Consider the following 15162-nt stretch of genomic DNA (forward strand, 5'->3'; position numbering starts at 1 on the left):
CTAGTTTCAACATGGGGGACATGAAAACTCCTGACTTCGACGACCTTCTGGCTGCTTTCGACATTCCTGACCCAACCAGCCTCGACGCCAAGGAAGGCATCCAGACAGCCGGCGAGGAGAACGACAACCACCTCAAGCAGACAGGCATCGGCATAGACGAAAACGCCGCCTTGTCCCACGCCGCCCCTCCGGCTTCCGACGTTCCCGTCGTGAGTGTCATTGTAAAAAACACCTGTCGCCAGGAGTCCTTCGAGGCCGAAAAGGATGGCAACCACCTCGCACCGGGCCTGTTGCACAACGGATTCCGTGGCTCGGAGGCGCCTCTGGAGACTCACGGCTATAGGAAGTTCGATTCGGCCTTTGTCAACGGGGACGGCTTGAGGAATTACCCGGAGAAGACGGAGCAAGCCAAACCGGAGCCCTTACCCACTTTTAGTCAGTTCAGTCCCATCTCCAGCCCGGAGCCGGACGACGTCCTCAAAGAAAACAGTATTGTAGACAAACCTAAACTTGCCCAAACTCCTTATTTCCCACCCCACCCCATGTATATCCCGTCGGGATCGTCCGTGTTAGATTTGCTCAGTAGGACCCTGCCGGAGCCGGAATTCAGTCGGTTCATATCCACCGGCCCATCGCTGCTAGACCTCTTAAGTAAGAAACTGCCCGAACCGGAGCTGAGTATGTTTGATCAATATTGTAAAAGAGACCCAAAGATCGACCTACACAGCCTCCAGGAGAACAGAGCTGAGGTTGGTGCCAAGAGGGAACATGAGAAGAGCCCAGAGAAATGCGACGGGGCTGAAAAAGATCTCGCGGAAACCCCCGGTTCCTTTGGTGAAGGGCTTCCTCTTGCCAACTTCCATGGCAATAACTTGGAGGAAGGGAAAGGCCCTGCGCCCGAGGTGGCCTTCTCTTCCTCCGTCCCGCCTCGCCAGCGTCTGAAGCCCGCTCACTCCAAGCTGTCCTCTTGTGTCGCTGCCCTGGTCGCCCTCCAGGCCAAAAAAGTGGCGGGCGTCCCCAATGAAGAGCAGGCGAACGTGACCAGAGAGCCTCCCGCCACCTTGAAGGACGGCCCGAAGGGGAGCCCCAAAATGCCCAAATCGCCCAAGAGCCCCAGAAGCCCTCTGGAAATAGCGAGGAAGGTCAACAAGACACCCGACTCTCCCCAGAGCGTGTGCAGCGACAGCAGCGGCAAAGGGTCCCCTTCGGTGGGCACCGGCTCCCCACCGGCCATTCCCAAAGTCCGGATCAAGACCATCAAAACCTCTTCGGGGGAAATTAAAAGGATGGTCACGAGAATCGTGGCCGAAGCAGACGACCTGAGCAAGTCGCCTCAAGGTTCGCCTGCGGACGACACAATAGTCGAATCCTTCCCTTCTCCGGAAGCGCCCTCTTTGGAAGCAGAGACGGGCAAGGATTTTGCAAAAGAAAGCCCCCCGGAACCAAATTTAGCCACCCCCCAAACCAACCCTTCGATTTCAGACATTCCCTTCAGCGGCATCCCTGCTGTGTCGCACTCGGCCAACAGCGAGACGGCGAAAGTCGGCCCAGCGGGGCAGCCGCCGAACAAAAACCAGTCGCCAGTGCCCGCGGCGCAGGCCTGCAACCCCGCCAGCCTCCTCCCCAAAGCCGTGCACCTGGCCAATCTCAACCTGGTGCCCCACAGCGTTGCCGCCTCGGTGGCCGCCAGGTCCTCCATCCAGCGGCGCGGCCAGCCCCAGCTGACCCAGGTGACAGTGCCGCTGGTGCAGCAGGTGAAGAAGACCTCCCCGCTGGTGGTCGAGGCGTTCAACAAAGTGTTGCACGGCGCCAACCCAGTGCCAATCTACACGCCCAACCTCAGCCCTCCCGTCGAGAGCAGTATTCACGTCCCGGCATCCGGCTACGGCTGCCTGGAATGCGGGGATTCCTTTGCCTTAGAGAAAAGCCTGATGCAACATTACGGCCGGAGGAGCGTCCACATCGAAGTGGTGTGCACCCAGTGTGCGGCCACGCTGCTCTTCTTCAACAAGTGCAGCCTGCTCAAGCACGCCCGGGATCACAAGAGCAAAGGCTTCATCATGCAGTGTTCGCAGCTCTTCATGAAGCCCATCCACGCTGACCAAATGTTCTCGCCCTACCCGGCCACTTCGCCGGCCTCGTCGAGCCCGCCCGCCTCGCGGTTGTCCTCCCTGCCCCAGAAGACCTGCGCGGCCACGGGGAGCGGGGCGGGCAGCACCGGCGCTGCCCAGCCGGCCCTGCCTCTGTACACAGACCCTTTGAGACTCATTCGTTATGGATTAAAGTGTTTTGAATGTAATAAACAGGCCTTGGACTACGTGGCCCTGGCAGCCCATTATCAGAAGACATCGGACGATAATGAGGGCCTGGTAAGTCACCTTCGGGGGCTCGCGAGTTAATTCCTGTCCATTCTGGTTTCTAATCACCAGGATGGTATTTCCAGCACACGCAGGTAGTTCTCGACTTACGACCGCAATTGAGTCTGAAATTTCGGTCGCTGGGTGGCACATTCGTTAAGTGGATTTTGCCTCGTTTTACCATCGGTCTTGCTGCTTTTACGGGCAACAGCTGTGTGGGTGGCGCAGTGGGTAGAATGCAGTGTTGCTTTCGGCTGCTGACTGCCAGCTGTTCGGCAGTTCGAGTCTCACCGGATCAAAGCTTGACTCAGCCTTCCATCCTTCCGATGTCAGTGAAATGCAGACCCAGATTGTTGGGGGGCAAAAGGCTGGCGTTGTAAACTGCCCAGAGAGCATGGTAAAGCACTATGAAGTGGTATAGTTGTGTAAGTGCTATTGCTAAGTTGGGAGAAAGGAAGGAAGGAAGGAGGGGAAAGAAAGGAAGGAAGCAAAGGAGGGAGGAAGGAAGGGAAGGAAGGAATGGGAGGGAGGGAGGGAAGAAAGGAAGGGAAAGAAGGGAGGTAGAGAAGAAAAGAAGGGGAAGGAAGGAGAGGGAGGGAGGAAAGAAAGGAACGGGAGGGAGGAAGGAAGGAAGCAAAGCAAGGAGGGAAGAAAGGAATGGGAAGGGAAGGGTCAACCTTGAGCTAGTCAGAATCAAACTCCTGGCAGTGGGCAGAATTAGTCTATAACAGTGTTTCCCAACCTTGGCAACTTGAAGATATTTGGACTTCAACTCCCAGAATTCTGGGAGTTGAAGTCCAGATATCTTCAAGTTGCCAAGGTTGGGAAACACTGGTCTATAATACTCACCAAAAGGTCACAAAAGATTATATAACATTACTCCAGGACCCTGCAATTGTCACACATTTGAACCCATTGCTGACCAGCCAGCTGGGGAATTCTGGGAGTTGAAGTCCAAATATTATTTTACTGAAAGAGTAGTAGATCCTTGGAACAAACTTCCAGCAGACGTGGTAGATAAATCCACAGTAACTGAATTTAAACATGCCTGGGATAAACATATATCCATCCTAAGATAAAATACAGAAAATAGTATAAGGGCAGACTAGATGGACCATGAGGTCTTTTTCTGCCGTCAATCTTCTATGTTTCTATGTTTCTATGTTCAAGTTGCCAAGGTTGGGAAACACTGGGTTAGGGGGATTAATGCCGGGTTCAGAACCATCATTCTGCCATTCGAAACCTCGCTTCAATCACAGCAGCCTGAAACAAGGGAGGGGGTTAATGTTAACCCACAATGGAAGGCACGTCGGAGGTCCGATGCTCCTGAAAAAAACACTGGCAGCTCTCCCAGCTAAAGCCCCCCCCCCCCCCCCCCCCCCCAAGAACTACAGCCGACACAAATCAGCAGCCCCACCCACCCTCGAGTTGTCAGTTGTACGGTTTGTCAAGATTGTTGTGAGTTGGCCCCTTCTTTGCATTTGTTTGCTTCCTTTCAGCGAAAACCTTCAAACGACGGTTCCGATGGCTTAATAACCAATTTCCTGTTCAGGCTGAGTTTTGCCTCCGCTGGTGCACCTTGAAAGCCAACCTCGGCCGTCTATTAGCTGTGCAAAAAGAAAATAATAATTGGGGTGGGGGGTGGGTGTAGCTTGTGTGCATGCAACTCCTTTTTCTCTGCCTGCGTAGCCTGCTTGGAAGACCGTTGCGTATGATAATTGTGGTCTCGCTGAGGCTAATCGGCTGCGAGACGCCGTCGTTTACGGGAAGAGGCAAGCGCCTGTGTTGTGATTCTTCAGAAATGTGTACCCGTGAGGTTAAAAGGACAGCAAGGGCTAAAAGAAGTGTTAACAGCCAAGTGGGTTGTTAGCGAACAATCCAAATTCTGCCTTCGGAGATAGAGGGGCGGCATACAAATCTAATAAATAGTAATAATAATAATAATAATTCTGATCAAAGCTCGCCTGTCTTCCTCCCAGGGGAGGCTACCTGTCAACCGTCCCATTGGTAAATGCAGCACAAGGAACTCCAGGGATGCGATGCTAGCAAGAGCATCACTTCACTGGTGATTGGTTATTGAAACGGATGTCCAAGGGCCACCTCTTCCTTCCTTCCTTCCTTCCTTCCTTCCTTCCTTCCTTCCTTCCTTCCTTCCTTCCTTCCTTCCTTCCTTTTTTCTTCCTTCTCCCTGCCCCTTCCCCCCTTTTATCTTTCGTCTTTTCCTTCTTTCCTTCCCTGTTTCAACTCTTTCTCCTTCCTTCCTTCCCTCCCTCCTCTCCCTCCTCCCTTCCATTCTTCCCTTCCTCCCTCTTTCCTTTCCTCCTTCCTTCCTTTTTTCTTCCTTCTCCCTGCCCCTTCCCCCTTTTATCTTTCGTCCTTTCCTTCTTTCCTTCCCTGTTTCAACTCTTTCTCCTTCGTTCGTTCGTTCCTTCTTTCCCTCCCTCCTCTCCCTCCTCCCTTCCATTCTTCCCTTCCTCCCTCTTTCCTTTCCTTTCCTTTCCTCCTTCCTTCCTTCCTTTTTTCTTCCTTCTCCCTGCCCCTTCCCTCCTTTTATCTTTCGTCCTTTCCTTCTTTCCTTTCCTGTTTCAACTCTTTCTCCCTTCCTTCCTTCCTTCCCTCCCTCCTCTCCCTCCTCCCTTCCATTCTTCCCTTCCTCCCTCTTTCCTTTCCTCCTTCCTTCCTTCCTTCCTTCCGCCGTGTGACTAACTGCAGTGAATCACTTAACAACTGAGGGAAGAAAGGCCGTAAGATGGGGCAAAATTAATCTAACCAATGTCTCACTTGGGAAGAGAAATGTTGGGCTCCATTGCCTGTTGTAAATTGAGGACTACCTGTAAGACACTGAGAAAGGAGCACTCCTAATGGAGCGAAGCTGCTTAAAACTTTTCTGGCACATTCATTTGGAAGACCTGTGTATTAAATCAGTACATTTGTATAATGATAATAATGATAATAATGATAATAATAATAATAATAATAATAATTGTTATTATTAAATTAATGATAATGATGATTATCATCATCAATATAACACAGCAAACAAGATCACTATGCTGAATTTCATATTTTATCACCAGTCGGGTGCTTCCCAAGCACCTAGGACTGTGTGATGTAGTAGGACTGTGTGATGTATTATTATTATTATTATTATTATTATTATTATTATTATTATTATTATTATTTATTAGATTTGTATGCCGCCCCTCTCCGAAGAATCAGGGCGGCTCACAACAGTAATAGAAACAATATAACAGTGAAACAAACCTAATATTAAAATAAAACATATCTAAAACCCCAGCAATTTAAAACCATACAACGCATACATACCAAACATAAAATATAAAAGCCTGGGGGCAGGGTGTCTCAGTTCCCCCATGCCTGGCGATATAGGTGGGTCTTGAGTAATTTGCGAAATAATAATAATAATTATTATTATTATTATTATTTCATCATCATCATATTTATTTATTTATTTATTTATTCACAAAAACAAGTGAAACACAGCAAACGAGATTGATATGCTGGATTTTGTATCACAATATCACAAGTCGAACACTTCCCAAGCGTCTAGGACTGTGTGATGTATTTTCGTGTGATGCACGCAGATCTAAGTACGATGGCCTTTCGCAACTGACTGGTCATGATTTTGTCAATGTTTATTGTTTTCAAATGCCGGCTGAGGTCTCTTGGCACAGCACCCAGTGTGCCAATCACCACTGGGACCACCTGTACTGGTTTATGCCAGAGTCATCATAGTTCGATTTTAAGATCCTGATATCAGCTACGGGGTTTTTTTGTTGTTGTTTCTTATCAATTCGACTGTCACCTGGCATTGCAACATCAATGATCCACACTTTTTTCTTTTTCACAATTGTGCGGTCCGATGTATTCTGTTCCGAAACCCTATCAGTTTGAATTCGAAAGTCCCAAATAATTTTGGCATCATCATCGTTGTTGTTGTTGTTGTCAAAATGGGTGAGCATTGTGGTCGGGCGGTAGGAAAAGCAAGTAGGATGCTTGGCTGCATAGCTAGACCACACTGCTCACCCATTTTTGACAACAACAACAACAACAACAACGATATTGACAAAATTGAACAGGTCCAAAGACGGGCTACAAGAATGGCGGAAGGTCTTAAGCATAAAATGTATCAGGAAAGACTTCATGAACTCAATCTGTATAGTCTGGAGGACAGAAGGAAAAGGGGGGACAGGATCGAAACATTTAAATATGTCAAAGGGTTAAATAAGTTCCAGGAGGGAAGTATTTTTAATAGGAAAGTGAACACAAGAACAAGGGGACACAATCTGAAGTTAGTTGGGGGAAAGATCAAAAGCAACATGAGAAAATATTATTTGACTGAAAGAGTAGTAGATCCTTGGAACAAACTTCCAGCAGACGTTGTTGGTAAATCCACAGTCACTGAATTTAAACATGCCTGGGATAAACATATATCCATTGTAAGATAAAATACAGGAAATAGTATAAGGGCAGACTAGATGGACCATGAGGTCTTTTTCTGCCGTCAGTCTTCTAGGTTTCTATGTTTATTTAAGGGGGTCTTCATAGATCTTCATTTAAATGGTTAAGAGAACAATTAGGAATAGACTACAGTGATCCCTCGATTTTCGCGATCTCGTTCTTCGCGAAACGCTGTATCGCGATTTTTTCCCACCCGATGACGTCACTCTCTTCCTTCCTTTCTCATCTTTCTTTCTCTCTCTCTTTCTCTATCTTGCTTCTTCCTCTCTCACACTCTCTTCCTCCCTCTCTCATTTCTTTCTTTCCTTCTCTCTCTTTCTCTATCTCTCCCCCTCTTGCTGGTGGGGTGGGCGGCGGGCGGAGCGGGCGGGCGGGGGCATCAGCGAGATAGACCCAGGGAAGGTTCCTTCGGCCCGCCCAGCAGCTGATCTGCTCGGCAGCGCAGCGAGGAGCCGAATCGGGGTTTCCCCTTTGCGTGTGGGCGGCGGGGGAAACCCTGATCTTCGTCTGCTCGCTGCTGCTGCGCTGCCGAGCAGATCAGCTGCTGGGCGGACCGAAGGAACCTTCCCTGGGTCTTCCCCGCCGCCCACGCAAACTCCACCATCTGCGCATGCGCGGCCATGAAAAAAGGGCGCGCATGCGCAGATGGTGTTTTTACTTCCGCAACCCTACATCGCGAAAAATCGATTATCGCGAGGGGTCTTGGAACGGAACCCTCGCGATAATCGAGGGATCACTGTATTTTGTTCCCCCAGGCCTGACATTTATTGCAGCTTTATGGGAAAATGCAGAGGGCGTGTTGAAATAGAACTACAGTACATCTGATCTCCAGAGTAGCAGAACATCTGTCTTTCGTCTTCCTCCTCCCTCCTGGGAGGCTCCCACATCTGGGAAGCTCCAGATTCTTACAAGCTCCGGCCTTGAAAGTTGTTTCCCTCCCACATTTTCTTCCGTTGTTTCCCTTCCTCTCTTATCTCTGCCTCTTCTTGCGTCCAAATGGCTTTTAATGTTTCCTCTGGCGAAGTTTTGGGAGCTGGAGCATTCATTGGCGACCCTTCTGTTGGTGCAAAGACTGATTTTATTTTATTTTATTTATTTATTTAAAGAAATTATTGGCTTTCAAATGTATTTTGAAACAGACAAATAAATAGCAACCAAAAATTAAAACAATAAAAAAAATTATATCAGCAAACATTCCGTATTTCTGCATTGCTAGATATTTCATTAAATCCTGTAATGATATACATATCAATTAATTACAGTAATATTTGTATTATATCATACAATCACAAAATCCCTACTCAAGTCATTCATATTTACATGTTTATATTCTTTATTTTACTAATTTTTATATACTGTGGTTGATAAATCCACAGGAACTGAATTTAAACATGCCTGGGATAAACATATATCCATTGTAAGATAAAATACAGGAAATAGTATAAGAGCAGACTAGATGGACCAGGAGGTCTTTTTCTGCCGTCAGACTTCTATGTTTCTATATCTTTTGTGATCTTTTTATTTCTATTTGCCCATATTTCACGATACTCGGAATCTTTTTGGCCCCTTAATTCCATCGTCAGTTTGTCCATTTGAGAACAATTATATATTTTATTAATTACTGATTTTTCTGAGGGGGTTTCTGTATTTTTCCAATATTGGATGAAGGTAATTCTGGGCGCAGTCGTAATATGTAATATTAGATATTTTTCAGCTTTACTGTATTGCTTTTTTGTTATTCCCAATAAGAACAATTTCTATAAGAATTCTATCTTTGTTTCTATTATCTCTTATAACCATTAGTGGATTTACCACCACATGTGGAAGAAGATGCCATTGTTGTTGTTTTTTAACAAAGACTGGTTTTAAATGGCCTTGCAAGAATGGTGGAAGGTCTTAAGCATAAAACGTATCAGGAAAGACTTCATGAACTCCATCTGTATAGTCTGGAGGACAGAAGGAAAAGGGGGGACATGATCGAAACATTTAAATAGGTTAAAGGGTTAAATAAGGTCCAGGAGGGAAGTGTTTTTAATAGGAAAGTGAACACAAGAACAAGGGGACACAATCTGAAGTTAGTTGGGGGAAAGATCAGAAGCAACATGAGAAAATATGATTTGACTGAAAGAGTAGTAGATCCTTGGAACAAACTTCCAGCAGACGTGGTTGGTAAATCCACAGTACAGTAACTGAATTTAAACATGCCTGGGATAAACATATATCCATTCTCCGTACTGAAGGAGTGGGTCCAGCAGTCACATGGGTTGCTCCTGTCCAATCCGTTGGAACTGAGCCTAGTATTAAAAAAGACTGCTGGATCCGCCCCTTCCCCAGAATTCGCTCAGTTCGCATATCCTGCGGTTGTATTGTGATAGCTCGTTCAACATACTAACACCTTCCCTTCGATCCTTTTCTTCAAAAGTAGTAAGATTTGTTTTATCATTATTATTTACTTGCACTAATAGCGCCAGCCGTTTGCGGCTCGGCTTTTTTCCTTGGAGAAGTTGCAGTTTCGTTTTTCCCCCGGCGGTTTTGCCGGTTACGATTCCTGCGGCCGCTTGTGGATTCTTCTAATCCTTTGGCCTGGAGGTCCTGGTGCAAGTATTAATCCATTGAATTATTGGCCTCCAGGTCTATTGTATGCCTTCCCTCCAATTCCAATTCTGCCAGACGTGATTAACAAAATCCTCCTGGAGAAGGCCCGAGTAATTCTGATTGCCCCTCACTGGCCTCGCAGGCCCTGGTTCGCGGACCTCCAACAATGTCCGTCCAGGACCCCTGGCGACTCCCCGTTTCGGAGGATATGTTGCGACAGGGGGCCTCCTTCCATCCAGACCCAGAGTGGTTCCACCTCACCGCCTGGTTATTATCCGGAGGGACTTAGACCTGCGAGGGTATGACCCGGACACAGTGGAATTCATCCTGAAGTCTAGAAGAGGGTCTACCAACCGGATCTACGACCATACTTGGTCCAAATTCCATCAGTGGTGCTTGCAGGAGGGCTTATCTCCCCTGTGTCTTCCCATCCACAGGATAATCACCTTCCTCATGAAAGGCTCCCACCAAGGCCTCTCTACCAGCACCATCCGCCGACACCTGGCCGCCATCTCTTCCGTCTTGGCGGGGCCTCGCAGGCAGCCCCTCCGCTCCCTTCCAGAAATCCAAGAATTTCTAAGAGGAGTGGCCAACCTCAGGCCTTCTAAGATCCACAGATATCTCACCTGGGACTTGCCACGGGTTCTCCACTCTCTTACTCAGGCACCTTACGAACCCCTGATCTCTGCGTCCCTCAGGTACCTATCCTTCAAGGTAGCATTCCTGGTGGCGATTACATCCGCCCGACGCATATCTGAGTTGGCAGCCCTTTCTATCAGACAGGACCTTTGTCAGTTTCACCAGGACAAGGTGGTTCTGCGACTGGACCCCACCTTTCTACCAAAGGTCAGTTCCATGTCCCACAGATCTCAGGATATCATATTACCTTCCTTCTGCCTCCAACGAGAGCATCCCCTGGCAACTAGATGGCACACTCTGGATCTCACTAGAGCGCTAAAGGTTTATATCCAACGCACAAGATCCATCCGGAGGTCTGAAGCACTCTTCATAGCCTACCATCCCAGATCCTTGGGATCCAGAGTGTCTTCTACAGTAATAGGTCGTTGGATCAGAGGGACCATCTCTAAGGCCTACGAGACAGCTTCCCTTTCCATTCCAAGGAATATTACAGCGCATTCCACCAGAAGTGCTGCCACATCTGCCGCTTGGGCGACTCAGGCTCCGTTGGAAGAAGTCTGCAAAGCAGCCACTTGGGCCTCGCCAAATTCCTTCATCAACGATTCGTACGCATCAGCGGACGCTGCCTTCGGCAGAAGAGTACTCCAATCCGTTATCTCTCACGATAGCAATGTACTCCCACCCTAGGGACCTATCTCTTGGGTATGTCCCATGTGACTGCTGGACCCACTCCTTCAGTACGGAGAATAGGCATTGATTGCTTACCTGAACGCCTCTTCTCGTACGGTGAGTGGGTACAGCAGTCACTTCCCTCCCTTTGTGTGGTCTTCTTTACCTTCTATTCTATTTTCTTATAACACATGAGAGTTGAACATTAAAGAGCTTCACTACTGAGCCTAGTCTATGGATTCGCGAATTCTGGGGAAGGGGCGGATCCAGCAGTCTTTTTTAATACTAGGCTCAGTTCCAACGGATTGGACAGGAGCAACCCATGTGACTGCTGTACCCACTCACCGTACGAGAAGAGGCGTTCAGGTAAGCAATCAACGCCTATTTTAAGATAAAATACAGGAAATAGTATAAGGGCAGACTAGATGGACCATGAGGTCTTTTTCTGCCGTCAGACTTCTATGTTTCTATGTTGCTTTTACACGTAAGTCACTGTTCAAAGATACAAGAGCACCGACTTAGGAACATTGTTTTCTCAATTAATTCACTTGCGGCAACCTCCATGGTCATGTGTCTTAGATTCGGAGGCTTGATTTTGACTTACTTTTTTTTAAAAAAAAATTTTAATTGAATTTTATACATTAAAAAAATTATAAGCCCATACAAACAGACATTAACACAAATCCAAGTGGATTGTAATGTAAGTGGAAAATGGTTCTTGAGAAGAGGCAAAAAAATCTTGAACATCCGGTTCTTATATAGAAAAGTTTGTAAGTAGAGGCGTTCTTAGGTAGAGGTACCACTGTAGTCCGAATCTTTTTTATCTTTTAATACCATCGTTAGCCGATCCGTTTCCACACAGTCATATACAGTGTTCCCTCGCTTTTCGCGGGGGGATGCGTTCCGAGACCACCCGCGAAAGTCGAATTTCCGCGAAGTAGAGATGCGGAAATAAATACACTATTTTGGGCTATGAAAAGATATTGACAAAATTGAACGGGTCCATAGACGGGCTACAAGAATGGTGAAGCATAAAACGTATCAGGAAAGACTTCATTGACTCAATCTGTATAGTCTGGAGGACGGAAGAAAAAGGGGGGACATGATCGAAACATTTAAATATGTGAAAGGGTTAAATAAGGTTCAGGAGGGAAGTGTTTTTAATAGGAAAGTGAACACAAGAAGAAGGGGGCACAACCTGAAGTTAGTTGGGGGAAAGATCAAAAGCAACAAGAGAAAATATTATTTTACTGAAAGAGTAGTAGAGGCTTGGAACAAACTTCCAGCAGACATGGTTGGTAAATCCACAGTAAGTGAATTTAAACATGCCTGGGATAAACATATATCCATCCTAAGATAAAATACAGGAAATAGTATAAGGGCAGACTAGATGGACCATGAGGTCTTTTTCTGCCGTCAGTCTTCTATGTTTCTATGTTTCTATGAACAGTATCCCAAGCCTTCCCTTAACACTTTAAACCCTTAAATTGCAATTTTCCATCCCCTTAGCAACCATTTAGATTATTACTCGCCATGTTTATTTATTAAAGTTTATTAAAAAAAATATTTATTAAAAGCAGACAAAAGTTTGGAGATGACATATGACGTCATCGGGTGGGAAAAACCGTGGTATAGGGAAAAAAACCCCGCGAAGTATTTTTTAATTCATATTTTTTGAAAAACCGTGGTATAGACTATTCGCGAAGTTCGAACCCGCGAAAATCGAGGGAACACTGTACTTTCTTAATTATTTCTTTCGACTCCCTTTTATGACAGCTGCCACGTCCCAGTGTTACACGATGCCCCTTTGCCCCCTCCTGGAAAGCCAAGCAGATTTGCTGAAGAATCGAGCGGCTAACTTAACAACTGCAGCGATTGGCAATTATGGCAAGAAAGCTCATAAAACTGGGCAAAGCTTAATATTTAACAGATGTCTTCTCCCTTACCGGCAGAAATTTGGGACTCAGTTGCAACCAACCCCGCAGTGGAACAGCAGGGTTGTTTGTTACGTCCTTTGCATTTTGGCAAAAATGTACTGCTCAAAAAAAAATAATAATAAAGGGAATACTCAAAAAACACATCCTAGATCTGAGTAAATGAAATATTCTCATGGAATACTTCGTTCTGTACAAAGTTGAATGTGCACAACAGCAGGTGAAATTGATGGTCAGTCCGTGTCGCTTCCTAAGTGGACAGTTTGAGTTCACAGAAGTTTGATTTACTTGGAGTTATATTGTGTTGTTTAACTGTTCCCTTTATTTTATTTTTTTTGAGCAGTGTACAAAGACCCCAAAATCTTACCTCTCCCTCCCACCTCCCCAGGACCATTTATTTATTTATTTATTCATTCATTCATTCATTCATTCATTCATTCAGTTAGTGATTGATTGATTGATTGATTGATTGGATTTATATGCCGCCCCTGTCCGAAAACTCGGGGCGGCTAACAGCAATCATAAACAGTGTACAATAATAATCCAATACTAAAAGCGAATTAAAAACCCCTTAATATAAAAAACCAAACATACATACAAACATACCATGCGTACAATTGTAAAGGCCTAGGGGGAAAAGGAATCTTAATCCCCCCATGCCTGGCGGCAGAGGTGGGTTTTAAGTAGCTTACGAAAGGCAAGGAGGGTGGGGGCAATTCTAATCTCTGGGGGGAGTTGGTTCCAGAGGGCCGGGGCCACCACAGAGAAGGCTCTTCCCCTGGGTCCCGCCAAGCGGCATTGTTTAGTTGACGGGACCCGGAAAAGACCCACTCTGTGGGACCTAACTGGTCGCTGGGATTCGTGCGGCAGAAGGCGGTCCCTGAGATAATCTGGTCCGGTGCCATGAAGGGCTTTATAGGTCATAACCAACACTTTGAATTGTGATCGGAAACTGATCGGCAACCAATGCAGACTGCGGAGTGTTGGTGTGACATGGGCATATTTGGGAAAGCCCATGATTGCTCTCGCAGCTGCATTCTGCACGATCTGAAGTTTGTGAACACTTTTCAAAGGTAGCCCCATGTAGAGAGCGTTACAGTAGTCGAACCTCGAGGTGATGAGGGCATGAGTGACTGTGAACAGTGACTCCCGGTCCAAATAGGGCCGCAACTGGTGCACCAGGCGAACCTGGGCGAACGCCCCCCTCGCCACAGCTGAAAGATGTGAGCTGTGCGTTGAGGAAGACGCCCAAGTTGCAAACCCTCTCTGAGGGGGTCAATGATCCCCCCCCCCCCCCCAGGGTAATGGACGGACAGATGGAATTGTCCTTGGGAGGCAAGACCCACAGCCACTCCGTCTTGTCTGGGTTGAGTTTGAGGTCAACAGATCTCGCCAGTCTGAAGGTCTTTGGTAGGTTCTCCCAAAGACAAACCCGTGGTAGAAATCAGCGGCGAAATCTACAGGAGCACGTGCTTTGCAGAAGGCTTTGCGCATGCTCAGAGGGTGGGTGAGTGGAGCCCTAGGCTGCCACCGCTACCAGTTCTGCAAACCACCAGCGTCCACCGCTAATGATAAGCCTGAACTGGTAGCAATTGGGAGGAAATTTATTGATTATTTATTTATTGGATTTGTATGCCGCCCCTCTCCGTAGACTCGGGGCGGCTTATGAGCCTCTTTCGTGCAATTTGGAAAGCTTGCATTTATTTATTTATTTATTTATTTATTTATTCATTCATTCATTCATTTATTGGATTTGTATGCCGCCCCTCTCCGTAGACTCGGGGCGGCTAACAACAGTGGTAAAAACAACATGCGACAATCCAATACTAAAACAGCTAAAAACCCTTATTTTAAAACCAATCATACATACAACCATACCATACATAAATTGTAGAGGCCTAGGGGGAAAGAGTATCTCAGTTCCCCCATGCCTGATGACAGAGGTGGGTTTTAAGAAGCTTAACGAAATGCAAGAAGGGTGGGGGCTATTCTAATCTCTGGGGGGAGTTGGTTCCAGAGGGCCGGGGCCGCCACAGAGAAGGCTCTTCCCCTGGGTCTCGCCAAACGACATTGTTTAGTTGACGGGACCTGGAGAAGAGCAACTCTGTGGGACCTAATTGGTCGCTGGGATTCGTGCGGCAGAAGGAGGGCCCGGTGCCATGAAGGGCTTTATTGGTCATAACCAACACTTTGAATTGTGACCGGAAACTGATCGGCAACCAATGCAGACTGCGGAGTGTTGGTGTGAAAGGTAGCAAACGATGGAGTAGGAAGGCGAGAGGGATGCTGCGTGCAAATGCTTTTGGCTTATTTATTGCACACTACACCACAGTGGGTGTGTTTGCCTTTCTAACAGCCTCCGTCACGGAGCTTTTGCAATAAAATCTCCAATGAAAAAGAAATACAAAGGAGCGAAAACAAAGCCGTAAATTTGAACAATCTGCAGAGGAAAAACAGCAGAGATAGAACTTTTTAAAAAGCCACAC

The 15162-nt window shown here is 46.8% G+C and overlaps 1 protein-coding gene across 1 annotated transcript in view; it reads left to right on the top strand.

The window, feature by feature from the left end:
• The window catches only part of ZNF592 (zinc finger protein 592), a 43704-nt gene that overhangs the window by 13603 nt on the left and 14939 nt on the right, over positions 1-15162 (top strand). Inside the window, exon 2 of the mRNA XM_070761960.1 lies at positions 5-2369. Within this exon, the coding sequence (XP_070618061.1) occupies positions 12-2369 (2358 nt within the window). The 5' untranslated portion in view covers positions 5-11. The remainder of the gene's footprint in view (positions 1-4; positions 2370-15162) is intronic.

The sequence above is a fragment of the Erythrolamprus reginae genome, chromosome 10, assembly GCF_031021105.1.
Source record: "Erythrolamprus reginae isolate rEryReg1 chromosome 10, rEryReg1.hap1, whole genome shotgun sequence".
Taxonomy (NCBI): domain Eukaryota; kingdom Metazoa; phylum Chordata; class Lepidosauria; order Squamata; family Dipsadidae; genus Erythrolamprus; species Erythrolamprus reginae.